General features: G+C 34.5%; 2 protein-coding genes across 4 annotated transcripts; one reads left to right on the forward strand and one right to left on the reverse strand.

Annotated features, from left to right (window-relative positions):
• The first annotated feature begins 1,049 nt into the window (after positions 1-1,049).
• LOC105636321 (uncharacterized) lies at positions 1,050-4,241 on the forward strand. Its single transcript, XM_012219584.3, has one exon. It carries the CDS (start codon positions 1,159-1,161, stop codon positions 4,081-4,083), a length of 2,925 nt encoding a protein of 974 aa, XP_012074974.3. The 5' UTR covers positions 1,050-1,158; the 3' UTR covers positions 4,084-4,241.
• Positions 4,242-5,500: 1,259 nt separating this feature from the next.
• Positions 5,501-13,885, reverse strand: LOC105636306 (exosome complex component RRP45A). 3 transcript variants are annotated; one of them, XM_020680414.3, is made up of 10 exons: positions 13,518-13,885; positions 12,824-13,033; positions 12,356-12,451; positions 12,125-12,239; positions 11,362-11,451; positions 11,050-11,238; positions 8,983-9,272; positions 7,884-7,942; positions 6,349-6,601; positions 5,501-6,007 (listed from the first exon to the last, which is right to left on the reverse strand). In XM_020680414.3, the coding sequence occupies exons 1-9, from the start codon at positions 13,652-13,654 to the stop codon at positions 6,393-6,395; spliced, it is 1,395 nt and encodes a 464-aa protein (XP_020536073.2). In that variant the 5' UTR covers positions 13,655-13,885; the 3' UTR covers positions 5,501-6,007; positions 6,349-6,392. The 3 variants fall into 3 exon arrangements, with proteins under 3 accessions (XP_020536073.2, XP_020536075.3, XP_089572173.1); XM_020680416.3 differs by lacking the exon at positions 13,518-13,885 and having other exon boundaries at positions 5,501-6,010; positions 12,824-13,056; XM_089716047.1 differs by lacking the exon at positions 13,518-13,885 and having other exon boundaries at positions 11,050-11,234; positions 11,367-11,451; positions 12,824-13,055.
• Between the last annotated feature and the right edge of the window lie 204 nt (positions 13,886-14,089).

The raw sequence follows: 14,089 nt of genomic DNA on the forward strand, positions 1-14,089 counted from the left end.
AAAATTTTTAAATTAATTTTTTTATGTTTTTATTCTTAGTATGATAAAAAAAATGTAATCAAAACCAAATTGATTCATGTAAAATATTGAATCAAATTGTGCTGTTTTGATTCAGTTGTTGAGCTTTGCCCTAATTCAAATATTTACCTAAAATAAATAAATCAAACATTTATGCTCGGCCCTAATCTTTAAAACAAAAATATGTTTCGCCAATTAGCTGTGGTCTGGTTGATTTTCTCACTCATATTAGGAGTGAGAGATCTTGAGTGGTTGTTCTCACGACCACAAGTGTTTTCACTAATTTAATGAGTTTAGGAGAAGACTATCTATTGTGTGTAGCTTGTGGTGGTAAGGTTTAATTTGGGTGAAAAATAGTTGAAATCAAATTAAATGAATTTTTTAATAATGAAACTGAATCAAACCAATAAACTTTGAAAATGACAAAATATTTGTTTTACTTTGAATTTAATTTAAAATCTGGTTTAATTTATTTCAATTTGATTTGATTTTTTTGATTTTTTTTTAATAAAACAAGATTCAACCGAATTGAAATAACCAAAAATTCTATATTAACAAATCAAAAATTATTAATTTTTGTGTTTTCTATAAAAAATAGCATATGGCTGCCACAAAGAAACAAACGAATGCAAACAAAAATTCTCAATTTTCTTAATTTTCTTTAACAATCCAAAATTGTTGGATCTAGCGGTAAGCCAACCTAATCAATGGAAGTGTTGAATGGGTAGGTCTTCGAATAATAAATTTAAATTTAAATGAATTTATTGGACCCCAATTGTTTTGTCTATATTGCCCCATGGGATGGGCAAAGGCTATTGTTATAGGTGCGTAGGTGGTATAGGATTTACGTAGAAACTTCTCATCTGCGTAGAAATTTCAAAGTCTTTGTGGAAATTTTCTGTTGACTTATAAATTTCTAAGTCTTCCTTGACATTAATGCCTTTAATTATTTGATTCCTAGTGAGAATTTTTCTTATCTTTTTTATTTCTTTATTTTGATTTCTTTTTTCTTGGAGCTTATGACTTATGCAAGTCTTCTTTACGCAATACACCCACATTCTAGGTTCATAGACTTGTGAAAACCCTTTAAGCACTTGTAATGGAGCAATTTGTCCCTTTGTGGGCCTGTCAGACACGGATATGAGCCTTAATTTTGTTAATACAATCAAAGAAGACTTACATGGAGTGATTAAGAATCAGCTCCTACGTTCATCAGTCTATATATGGGCTCTTCATTTCCATTCAAAATTCAGTCCCTCACTTAACCTCTTCACTCTTATAGCTATGAGTTGTTCTATGTTTTCCTCTTCAAGAGCATGGCTTCAAATTGCAGAATTCTTAACTTTGGTCACTTTGTTTTGTGCAAATGTTGTCTCTTCCTCCCATCCTGACATTCCGAATTACCGTGATTACTGCAACTCTATTGTTCCTGAATCAACTACTACTTCTCCTGAACTCACTACCATCCCTTTTCCACCAAACCAGGATGGTTACTACCTTGGTGGGGATGGAATTTTCGAGCATCCAAACTCAACTCTCTACTACTACTCATCAACTACCAGGAAAGTCTTAGTATTTCAAACTGATCATGTTCATAGTACTAATGTTGATGGTGTCTATAAGGTTGAGGGTAGTTTGATACTTCAACCTTCAAGAACTAGTTATTATGTTGAAGATGTTAGATATAGTTATTCTTATTCTCCACAAGTCATTTCTAGTTGGTCTGAGAGGGGTGCTCTTAGTTTCCAAGTTGAAGGGTTCTGGTCAAAATCAACTGGACAGCTTTGTATGGTCGGTTCGAGTTCTTCTTACTCAGAACAAGGTAAAGCTCATCGTCTACACAATGCTGTTCTTAAGCTTGATAATGTTAAGAGTGAAAGTACTATAACTAGTTTGATTAAAGGAACATTAGTGAGCTTGAGTTCTGCCGATGGTTTGAATCATTTTGAACCCATTTCGATCTTGATGTTTCCTCTAATGAAATATGCATACACTGAAGTTTCAAAAGAACCAGATTCTGTGTGTGCTGGTGAGACTGATACTGCAAAAATTTCACTTAGTTTACCGTTAAGTAAGTCTATTTGCTCTATATTTTCGGGTGGGAGCAATTCATTCAAACTATTATATGCAAGCGATTGTGATTCCGCAAAAAATTGTAATCCTTTTGGTGATAGTGTTGGATATTTGCCTCGACTAATGTCTTTGAATTTAATTCAATGTTCAAGTGACAAACCGAGCCTGAGGTTTTTGTTAGAATTCCCCAACAGTAGTTATGCTGATTATTACCTCCCTTTCAATCCAAATGCAACTTTTATTGCAGAAGGATCATGGAATGCTAAGGAAAATAAGTTGTGTGTTGTTGCTTGTCGAATCTCGGCTGCAACAAGTTCTTTGAATAGTTCTATTGTTAAGGACTGTTCAATTAGGATGAGCTTCAGATTCCCTTCTGTTTGGTCTATCGGAAACATTAGTGATATCGTAGGAAATATTTGGAGCAAAAAGCGTAGAAATGAGTTGGGTTATTTCAAAAGGATCAGATTCCAAAATTACATGGAACAAGTACGTGGGATTCCAGGATTGAAGTATGAATATAGTTTGGTTGACAAGGCAAGAAAGTCATGCCCAGAGAAGCAGCCTAGTAGAAAGAAAGGAAGCCAGTACCCAGATCCAGATTCAAATGAAATGCAATTTGATATGTCTTTCAAGAATTCTAGTGGAAAAAGAGTTGGTTATGGCTATGCTCGCCCTGTCTTTGTGGGAGATCATATTTTCGCTCGAAACAGGTACAGGAACTCCATGCTATTTTCAAACTCAACGCCAGCGAAAATTCAACAGAGTGGCTCTTTGAAAATCAGCTACAATATAAATTTCCCGTTCTTGAATGCCTCTTCAAATGAGCAAATTCAAGTTGAACTTTCTGCTGAAGGGATTTATGATGCTGAAACAGGAGTTATGTGTTTGGTTGGCTGCAGATACCTCGACTCGAATAATCAAATACCAAAATATGATGTGGACTGTGAAATTCTTGTTAATGTTGAGTTTCCTACAGTAGACTCAAACAATTATATACAAGGACATATAAATAGCACAAGGGAAGAATCTGATCCTTTGTACTTGCAGCCTCTTTCTTTTTCTGCAGTTTCCTACTATAATCGCCATGCCAGAGAGTCGATATGGAGGATGGATTTCGAGATTATAATGGCTTTAATCTCTAATACCCTTCTATGTTTCTTTGTAGGATATCAAATCTTTTATGTGAAGAAAAATCCTAACATGTTCCCTTTTGTCTCAATTCTTATGCTGATAGTACTTATTCTGGGACAAATGCTTCCTCTCATGCTAAACTTCGAAGCCTTATTCTTTTCAAAGGAAAATCGTCAATCTTACCTTCGCAGGAGCGGCGGATGGCTTGAATTAAATGAAGTGATTGTAAGAGTGATTACAATGGTATCATTTCTGTTACAAGTCCGGCTTTTGCAGCTTGTATGGTCTGCAAGATTGACCGAAGGAAACTCGAAGGCGTCATGGATTGCTGAGAAGAAAACAGCTTTTGTGTGTCTTCCACTATATGTGCTCGGCGCTTCGATTGCTTTGTCTGTGAATTGGAAGGATTACGAATTTGGCCACGAAAGAAATTCTCCTTACTACATTAGCAGCAGTACTAACCAGCATTCCCTTTGGGTAGACCTAAGGTCTTATGCAGGATTAGTACTAGACAGTTTCCTTCTTCCTCAAATCATTGTCAACATTTTCAACAACTCAAGAGAAAATGCTCTCTCTTGCTTCTTTTACATAGGGACTACATTTGTGCGCCTGATACCACATGCATATGATCTTTATAGGGCACATTACTATTCTGAAGATTTTGAATGGTCATACATGTATGCAAATCCTTCTGTAGATTATTACTCTACTTCTTGGGATTTGATCATTCCTTTGGGAGGTCTGGTGTTTGCTGCAATTGTTTATCTGCAGCAGCGAAACGGCGGGCGGTTTTTCTTGCCTAAGAGATTGAAGGAGCTGGAGGCATATGAGAAGTTGCCAGTGGCTAGTGATGACCCATAAGGAATGGTTAAATGACGTGAGCTTTATCTTGTTTGTTGTGTTTGGTAATTTTTGTAGTGTATAATTAGGCCTGCTTGTGTAATTTAACTGGAATAACTGTCAGCTCGTTATTTTCTATGTATTTAATTATGCTAGCACAACAGAATGTTTTTTTTTTATCCCTGTTTATGACATTTAATTTATGATATAAGTACCATGTTTGGTGCCTGAGAAAATGAGGGAATTGCGGAGAATTCTAAAGGGGAAAAAATTAACAAGAGGAAATATGAACTCCTTAAAGAGGGTGCTTCGGTGTAACTATATGAACTCCTTAAAATTCAATAATACTTGCCAATTCGCGGTTGCCATTCCATAAAATATTAGATCAATCCATCCATATTTGTTCAGCTTCCTGCATGCACATTAATAAAAAGGTAGCAATAGCATGAGTCTTGCGAATTTAGTTGCACTCCTTAGTACGATCAAATTACCATAATAACCCCAGAGACTTTATTAGCACTCTAATCCCTGCTATTTCAAAATTAACATTGGTCCCCAAACAAACATCAGAGAAATTACTACATTTTGAAAGTAATGTTTCATAACATAATGGTTCAAAGACTGAAAATACATGTATGTTCGAATGAGGGTCAAAGTGAAGTATAAACTAAAAAATCAAGGACTAAACTAATGGGTCATTAGCACTAAAAAAATGTCAAGTTTAGCTAACCAAAGTATGGTCTTATTAGTCTTTTCACTAGTGTGAAGAGTTGAAAAAGAGTTTCACCAATTTGGTGAGTCAATGGGAGAGCTACCCCCTATTGTGCAGCACATTATATTGTTTCGGTCCATTGGACCTTTTAATGAAAAAAAATGCTAATTTTAGGACAGAAGGGCCAATGTGCCAACTATGGTAAACCTGAAGGGTGTTACAGTAATTTTCTTTTCTTTATTCAACACGTCCCCTCAGTTTCATGAACTATTTCTTACCACTCTAAAAGGAGTTTTTTATAGAATAGCTGTTATATCACCAATAAAGACCACTGCGCAAAGGAACCTTTCAAAGCATTAGCAGGTAGGGCCGTAGTCAAATTTTGTGCATGTTACTTGCCATCTCTGCAGTATGTCATCAATGGCTTTAAATTTGCCTTGCAAACAACAAATGAATTACCAATTGCATAATTGAATAATGAAAACTATGGCATGATTCAACACAAGCCAACAAAGACCGTAGATATGTAAGTCACAATATTTGCTTTTTTAAAAGGCCTCATCTGCTACTGTTTAGAAAATAAATGGTTGGCAGACATATCAAGGCCTCATCTGCTACTGTTTAGAAAATAACTGGTTGGCAGACATATCAAGTTCTCACCTGATTTTGTGGGTTCAAACTTAACAATTTGTCAATTTCTCAAAGAAACAACATTTTAACAATTCATTTACTCTAAAACAATGTTCATCTTCTCTTTTATAGCTTTGTGTATTCAAGCTTTAAGTTCAAGGAAAGCATGTCGCATATAAATATTTAAAAGAGTAGAATACAAAATTTGAGCTTAATCACATGTAGTCAATGCATAATCACAGCATTGCCCATGTAGTCAAGCTTAATCTCGATCACATTAGCCAATCTAAATTCTAAACATATCGCGATCTACCACGTTAGCCAATCTAAATTCCAAACATAACCCAGGAGATACAACTTGACAGTGCAATGCCAAATGTACCAATATCCATTTCGTCAACATGACATACCTTACACCTTAGTAGGCAACAATGCCAAATCTTTAGTGTGATAGGTAAGGTATCTTTCTGGTTTTCACTTCAGCTTACTCTGGCAGCCGTAGGCCCTCTGTGTCACCCACCACAGAGAAAGGAATAAAGTTTCCAACACCATTTTCCCTCCAACTTAACAAATCGGAGATGCAGGAACCCAGATCTCAAGAATCTGCTGCAAAGGAATCAACTAGAAGTTAACCATGTAAAGCTTAAGGAAACAACACACTTGAATAAAATAAAAACTAAAGCAGCTAACCCAAGAGGCAGAAGGGGTCTAGACATCTGCAAAAGTAGGGTTGACCATTTTCACGATTTTGAAAATCAAAAAACAGAATCTCAGATTTCTTTCCCCCCTTTTTTTACTGCAATGAGGTTTAACATGGCCCACTATTTTCTACTAATAAACAGCTCATCAAATTAATGAGTTCAAATATCATTCTTTGGACATAAGATTGATGAGAAATAAATATAGAATGATTATAATCCTAGAAAGAAATTAAATAAACATACATGACAAGATGAAGAGTGAAGACTTTTTTGTGTTAGAAGTTCATCTAACTTGCATTCATGCTGGAAGACGTCCTTTTTCTTCTCTTGTTCTTGGGCTTTATAGCATCTTTCAAAGTCTTCGCTTCACTCATTTGAAGACCAGTTTCTGATGTATCAGCAGCTGGAGTAGTTGGCTTAGTATCTTCAGGAGCTTTCTCTTGGTTAGCTTGAATGCTCTTTCGTTCACCTTTTTGTTCAACAGGTGTTGCTAGTCCTGCATGTTTCACACATAATACAAGTCAGTTTCTGCCAGGTTTCTCCCATCTCCTTCTGACATGATATCACCCAAGTGGATTGTGTGATGCTGGATTCAGAAAATGATTGGGCTGTGTGCCTTCTAATATATTACAACACTAGATGAGACTACTGCACACAGATTTTCCATTCATCAATAAGATGTTGCATTGACAACCAAAGGGAAAGCAAACTAGGTTGCTCTTCTCCAGAATTGATGAGATTCAATTCTGTTCTGTGATTTTATAGAGCACAGAGATGTAAGTCATGTCATGTTAGGCAAATGTAATCCTTTCTCATAAAACAAAATTGTAAATTGATGGGGAAAAACACAAGGCCAGACAGCAAAGGAGAGGGGGGGGGGGGGGGGGGGGGGGGGGGAACTCACCAGGAACTCTTTAAAGACACAAAGTTTAAAGAAAAACTTCAGATAACTATCAAATTTCAATATTTTCTGCTAAAGAATAAATTATATGTAGAACAAGGATCGAGGACTCAAAAACTTTAAAAGAACACAAAAATGACAAAACAAGAGAGTAACATGCTCAACCAAGAACCAGAGTGAACTCAAGAGAACTTGCTTAGGATGCTATTGAAAGCTCAATGCTTTCAGAATAGAACAAAGGTATCATCTGGATCAATAAAATAAACTAAAAATCAGAACACAATAAATCTCCAGCTACAAAGCAGTGGAACAAGAAGGTGACCTATAAGCCATGATTCGTTTCTGAACTGGGAGGAGCCAGAAAAAAAAAAAATGGAACAAATATGAAACCCTCAGTTGGAACCAAGGATTTGTGTTCCAGTTCAGAACCCATTTTGAAACCAGTTCAAAAAAAAAAAAAAAAAAAAAAAAAAAGAACTTTATGTCTTGAAACGAGCACCGATCAGAGAAACTCCATTCTGGCAGAAACAGTAGGAAAACCAGCTGGATTCTGATGAAACCAGACAGTTCTAATTCTGGCATTGACTGGGCCCTAACCTATAGTCTTCCTGTCGCCCATAAATGTAAAACACCTTATGGCCATCCCATGGCCTCTCTAAAACTAGGTAGAATGTTCTGCCGGAGAATTTCACTGATTGCCACTCCAACAAGAAAAGGGGCCAATTCACATTTTACTTCCAATTACTTTCTGTACCAATTTCTGCTTCAGACAGTGTAATATATCTACTTGTGTTAGAACAATGAACAATATAAATTACTAGCAGCAGCAAAGATGCAATTTCCTGTACTTCTATGGTCAATGTTCCAAGTTACATACCCTGTGAGCCTACAGAAGCTTTTGAGGAATCCAAATAAATGTCCTTTGAATAAGGATCCCTGAGAAGGAAAAATGTTATCATTAGTGATGTAGCGGAATAATTTAGGCAATTAGTTTTCAACAATTAGCCTAGAATATTGTGGTTGGAATAAAATAACATAACTGATTTCAAAGAAAACCTTAGAATTAAAATTCTAAATTGAAAAAGAAAAATACAATAAATAAACTAACCATTGCTGTGCTATTTATAGTATTTAGGACAAACCCAAATTCTATACTGAAAAATATTCCTAATTAGTTAATATTCTATTAAAAATGAGGAAGAAGTCACGTTTGAAAATGGTTAGGATAGCTCAGCAGGTAGAGCAGAGGACTGATAGGAATTCTAAATAAAGAAGGAAAACTATTACTTCTTAATTAAATTAACATATTTTGTAGGAATCTTAACTAAAGAAGGAAAACAAAAGACTTTCTAATTTAATCTGGATGCTCCTGCATAAAAAAATGTTGGGTTAATCTGAAAATCAACCAATAACCGACCAAACCAACCAATTGCTCACCCCTACATGCTAAAAAGTTGTCATCAAACCAAATTAGGCAATTGGTTTGATTTATCAATTAGAAATACACATTTCAGTTAAAGAAATTGAAATTTGAGATTATGGTTAAATTTCAGTTTCCTTCCAATGAAAACCAGAAACCACAAATATAAACATTATTTCATATAAATTTATAGTATTGCTTTTATCATACAATTATTAGTTTATCCCTAGTAATAATACACTTACATGACAACTGCAAAAATTTCTTCCAAACGTATATGAATGCCTTATATCTATCTCCACAAAAAATTTCAGTCGCTCAAATCTTTGAGTAAGCTAGTTAAATTAGCAAAAGATACATCTGCTAGTGTTAAGCTCATAAAATTTTTATAGGAAAAAAAATTGTATTAATAGAGAAAGAAGGGGAAGAAAAGCTACTAAGTTGAACTCATAACAATAACTCTTAAAGATGATTCAGTGTCTTCTTTTACTTTCTACAACAGGTTCTTGACAATGCAAAACACAAAATTAGACTTTGGAAAGGACTAATCGCATACCAGCTTGAGAGGCCCCCAAGAAAATTTGAAGCATTGCCATCTCTGAAAGTGGTTCCACCTTGTTGAGATGATCTGAGACCAGTATCAGCATCATTATTTCTGATGCAGGTTTCCTCAGCTTTTATCTTCAATTTCTCTATCTGGTGCCTTGACAACTCAGTAATTCCCTTGCACATGAAAGATTTATTTTCATGCTCTCTGCCATTATCTCCAGCTATATTAACATTTTCAGCAACAGAAGACTGGCGCTTGATCTTGCGTAATGCTCTCGCAGTGTTGTATGTTTCAACCTACAAAATCATGTTAGAAGAGATGAGGTATGAAGCAAGAAAAAATGTACCAGATAAATGCTGCTACAAACAAGTATAAAATTACATGAGGAAATGCGCACCACTACTCTTTGCCATTCACCAAAGGGACTGCTACAAATATAAAAAGGGCACCAAATGACATGGGAATGGATCCTAGACATGCTTCTAGAAGTTACAGAAAACCAGATGGTTGTGTCAAAGTATATTTCCTTTTCAATTCACCTTTTGACAAACCAATCTAGAAATCGATATGGTAGTATCAATTGAAAAGATTGATGTTATCAGAACAAATAATTCCAGCCTGATGAAACCATTGGCTGTATTCTGAGAATTAAATTGGAGGCTTTAGGTGCATTACTAAAGCAGGCTCAAGCAAAAACTTCCCTTTATATCATTATTATGCATACTAAAGCCCAAACTCCTTTCAGTGGAACAATGCCTGGTGGTTGGCCCAAGATTAGCTTAGCTTTTACATGGATGAATAACCAAGCAATTTGAGCCTTATATAATATGTCCTACCTCTTTTATTCTTTCCTTTTTTTTCTTCTCTTTTGTGTTTTTAGAGAAAATTTTCCCCTTTTAGTTAAGGGCTAACTCTTTTTTTTAAATTAAACAATTTATCCATTTACTTATTTGTGGATTTAACTATAAATGCTAGTTAAATTTCTATTTTTTTTTTCTTATCACCTTTTAAATTATTGGCTTACATTATTAAATTCATTTTTCAAAAAACTAATATCAAGCCTTAACATTATCATGTCAATTGAACGAATAAGTTAAACAATTAGTCAATATTATTAAAATTTTTATTTTAAATTCTATTCCAAGACTCTAATTATGTGCAGAGTATTTTCAAATATCTAAGAACTTTTTCTATAGTCTATTTATCTTATTTAATATTTTAATTATAGAAAATAATAAATTTCATAATTACTTTCAAATAATGCAATATTGTAAATTTACCATTTAAGATGACACATTAGCAAATATTAGTTGTCCTTAAATACTAATTAACACCTAATTTATAAATTAGGATTTCACATATAGCAATTGAACTTATAATTATTACAATCCATCAAAATCACCTCCTTTTATTTCAATAAAGTTAGTATCACTAATTTTTGAGGCCAATTGTTATCAAAGTTCAGGAGATGATTGTCATAATATTGAGATAAAACTCATTTATATTTTGATAATTTTTTAAATATATAAAAAAAAAAATTGAAGCAACGTGAAATTGCTTCAGCTTGTAATGATCTTTTTGTCACTTAGTTAAATCTTAAGTCTTAACCACGCTAAATTTTATTCAAGCTATTTAAATACAACTGCAAAACTTAACTCCATAATGCTCTCAACTGGAGCATGAAACATTCAAGCATAAGATCACAATGAAATTTGCTTTTCCACACATTGCCTTGTTACTTGCTAGCAAAAAAGCTGAAAATTGAATAGGAAGGTACTGAACATCAGCAAAGCATCAGTTTCTTAGATTAAACGTGCTGATGGTAGACCATGATGAACCGCATGCTAGAATTAATAAAATATAGTTTCAACTGTACCTAGAATTAAGTAGCCCCAACTCAACATTGTCATCCCACGCTCAATTGAAATATTCCATAATAGGGAGAGAAATAGAATGATAGTTCAGGCAGGTAATAAGAGATTTAAATGAAGAACGTACAAAAAGGACTATCAAATGAAAAAATCTGAACAGAAATTTCATTCCTTAAATCAATCTATTTCTGAAGGAACTTACTGCATCTTTTATTTTCTTTGTTATAGACTCAGAATTCCTGGATGCAAGTCGCAAACAGCGCATTATATCACTCTGCATCACACCCTCTCCTCCAGCTTTTTGAATAGCACAAATATCACCATTTGCATTCACTGTAACAGTCATTCGTCCTCCCATAACAGCCTCCTCATTATGGGTTGGATCTACTACCTACATGGCACTCATTTACATTAATTGACCACTAAATTATGAACCATATGTGAATATGAATTAGGGATCTAACGGCAAAAAAAAAAAAAAAAAAAAAAAAAGAAAAGAATTCATAGGACTAACTTTACCTACCATGCTGCGCTCACCATTAAAAAATGCAAAGGTTACTGCTATAGGAAGATGATGCACTATCAAAGGAAGCGGTTCTTTCACCTGCCAGAATAAAGCAAGAATAAGAAATGAACAATATGAGAAATCTTAGAAACTGAACTTTAGAATAAATTAAAATGAATGTCATTGAGCAAGCAAACAAGAACGTTATAGCCTATATTTAATGTGAGAAAGGAAGAATACAGGGAGTTCTAAACAATCTCAGCTTTGGACTATAAAAACAAGTATAAAGCTGTGGTTCTACAGTGCTACTCTCTGTATCAGGCCAATATAGTTGTATCCAGAGGAAGCTTATGAAAATTCTGAATATTTTCGGAAATGCAATTTTCTATGCAATTCTAATACATTAGTGGCACTTTAACACATTTGACGCATTAAATTTTGGCCTGCTCTCTTTCCTTTTCCTATCAATCTCATAGTTTCATTTAATCTCATAGTTTCATCTAAAAGTCAATGTACTAGAATCTTAGGTTGAAGGTGAACACTTAACGGTTAGCTCGTAACATACAAGATGGATGGGGCAAGCCTAATTTACTGATATATGCAGCATAATACATACAAAAGAAACCCATAGCAAGAAGAATTTCCAAACCACAACCACAAAATGTAAGGCTGATTCAATGACAACTAACTAACAAATAACAGATACTAAACTCTGACACCCAATAGAGCCACTACACCACATGAACCAACAATAAATTAAAATGAGCTAAACCTCAGGTGGATGTACTATCACTTGTTGACCATCTTCTCCTCCTAAAGTGCATTCTGGCCTCCGAAATGTCAAGAGAGCAGCTAAAGCAGCAATATTGGCAGCATCAACAAGATTTCTGTTCCCACAAAAGCAAGTAAATACAAAAATGATAATAACGATTTAGCAGTAGCAGAAAAAAAAAAGTCAAATAAAAGCTAAAGGAAAAAATAAAGAGAAGCGATTATAGCTTACCCCCCATTATCTAAGATGTGAAGGTCAATTCTAATGGCCCATACTAACTTCCCAGCAAGAACACAAAGTGATTCTGTATCCACAGCCCTGCTTTCCCTGCAGATCATTTACAATTGAATACATTTTAGTAGAGAACTCCAATTTAAACTCTTGCATTTTTTTCAAAAAGCCCCTACTTATATGTATCCCATCAAAATAAATATGTATTTCACCCAAGATAAATTTGACATTATTGTGAGGACATAAATTTACGTATACATTTATTTGTGTGTCTATTTTTCCCATATTCTTCAATGAAGACATCAAAAAATAATAGCTATAATTTATCAAACAATAATAGGTAAATGTTACGTCAAAAAATTTGTAATAAACTGAATACATATCCTAACATCCCTTCAAAATGTAAAATTGTTTGCAGTGCTCATACCCAATTCCAATTAAATTGATGCAAGACAAAAGAAAATTCACCTTAGGCCACGATCAATTACCCGGCCCAACTCCACTGCAAATTCTCCTGGACGACCTGGCTCAAATGTAGGGTCAGCCATTGGAGAGAACTCTGTAAAAATTGAGAGTGATCCTTCATTCGGTCGGTCTCTATAAGGTTGAACTAGTTGACAAGTCACATAACCCATTACATGAGTATGGCCAAGCAGCACTTCTGATGATCCATCTTCTCTGCAAATTCTCAATCAAAAAGGAATCAACAACAGAAACAGCATGTGTATGTATGCAAGCAGAGAGCCCCAATCAAGTAAAGAAAACAACAGCCAAGTCTCAGCAATAACAACTCATCCAAGAAATTCCAAGCATATATACCTCAACAAGTACTACCCCAAAAAAAAAAATTCGAAAACATCACAATTTTCCCACGTAACAGTTTGCATCCCAAACAGCAGCCAAATTTTATCTAGTTTTAAATGATCTGAAATCTTAACACACTTACCATCACAAATGAAAAATAAAAACATAATTTCCTAACCTTCTTTCGTGAAAGTCACAGAATAAATTCAAGCCTAATTCCATGACTACGAAGAACTTTAAAAAGTTCCCAGTCAAATAAAATCATTGTTCTACTGTTGAAGGTTCCAACTTGCCATTCTATTAGTTTTAGGGTATAAAAACCAAGAAAATATGTATATATTGAAAGGAAACAACTTGCCTGCCAAACTTGATAGTTATTTTACGATACTCGAGGGGATTACGACCGTCAATTCTCAGGTCCGAAGCCAAAGCAGTCTCAATGAACTTCTTCTCATTCAGGGTCATTCGCCATGTACTAGCCAATCTCGTTTCCATTTTGGCTATGGTATTTCAAATCCTAATTTAAAAATTGAAAAAATAAAGGACGAAGGGAGAAGAGTAAAGTGAGTACAGAAAACAGTTTAGAACCTAAAAAATGATATTGCTAGCAATTAGGGTTGGAGAGTTCCGATGAAAAATGGCCTGTCTGAACCCGTTTATAGAATATGGTACCCAAACCCGTTCCATACGTATTTAAAATTTAACTTGCATTATTGCATTACCATAATACTACACGAACCCGTTTAACATAAAATCATACGAAACAAATAAACCCGAACACATATAAGTACCCGTTTAAAATCCGAGAGCCTGTAAACAAGACTATTCAAAATTCAAACTAAATCCATACATAATGAATTACTGCAATTAAACAGAACAAGGATTGATTTGAATCCTCAACTACATTAACTTGCATTTCATCAGAACTAA

Source organism: Jatropha curcas, chromosome 11 (assembly GCF_041381405.1).
Source record: "Jatropha curcas cultivar XTBG-Jc1 chromosome 11, XTBG_Jcur_1.0, whole genome shotgun sequence".
NCBI lineage: Eukaryota > Viridiplantae > Streptophyta > Magnoliopsida > Malpighiales > Euphorbiaceae > Jatropha > Jatropha curcas.

What these genes read in the sequence shown, in the direction of transcription:
- LOC105636321 (XM_012219584.3), top strand. Translation starts at nt 1,159, where the DNA reads ATGAGCCTTAATTTTGTTAATACAATCAAAGAAGACTTACATGGAGTG.
- LOC105636306 (XM_020680414.3), bottom strand. Translation starts at nt 13,654, where the DNA reads ATGGAAACGAGATTGGCTAGTACATGGCGAATGACCCTGAATGAGAAG. An exon ending in AGCGCAGCATGGTAGGTAAA is followed by an intron (nt 11,239 to 11,361) that starts GTTAGTCCTATG and finishes AGTGCCATGTAG; the next exon opens with GTAGTAGATCCAACCCATAA. An exon ending in CAAAGAAAATAAAAGATGCA is followed by an intron (nt 9,273 to 11,049) that starts GTAAGTTCCTTC and finishes ATGATTTTGTAG; the next exon opens with GTTGAAACATACAACACTGC.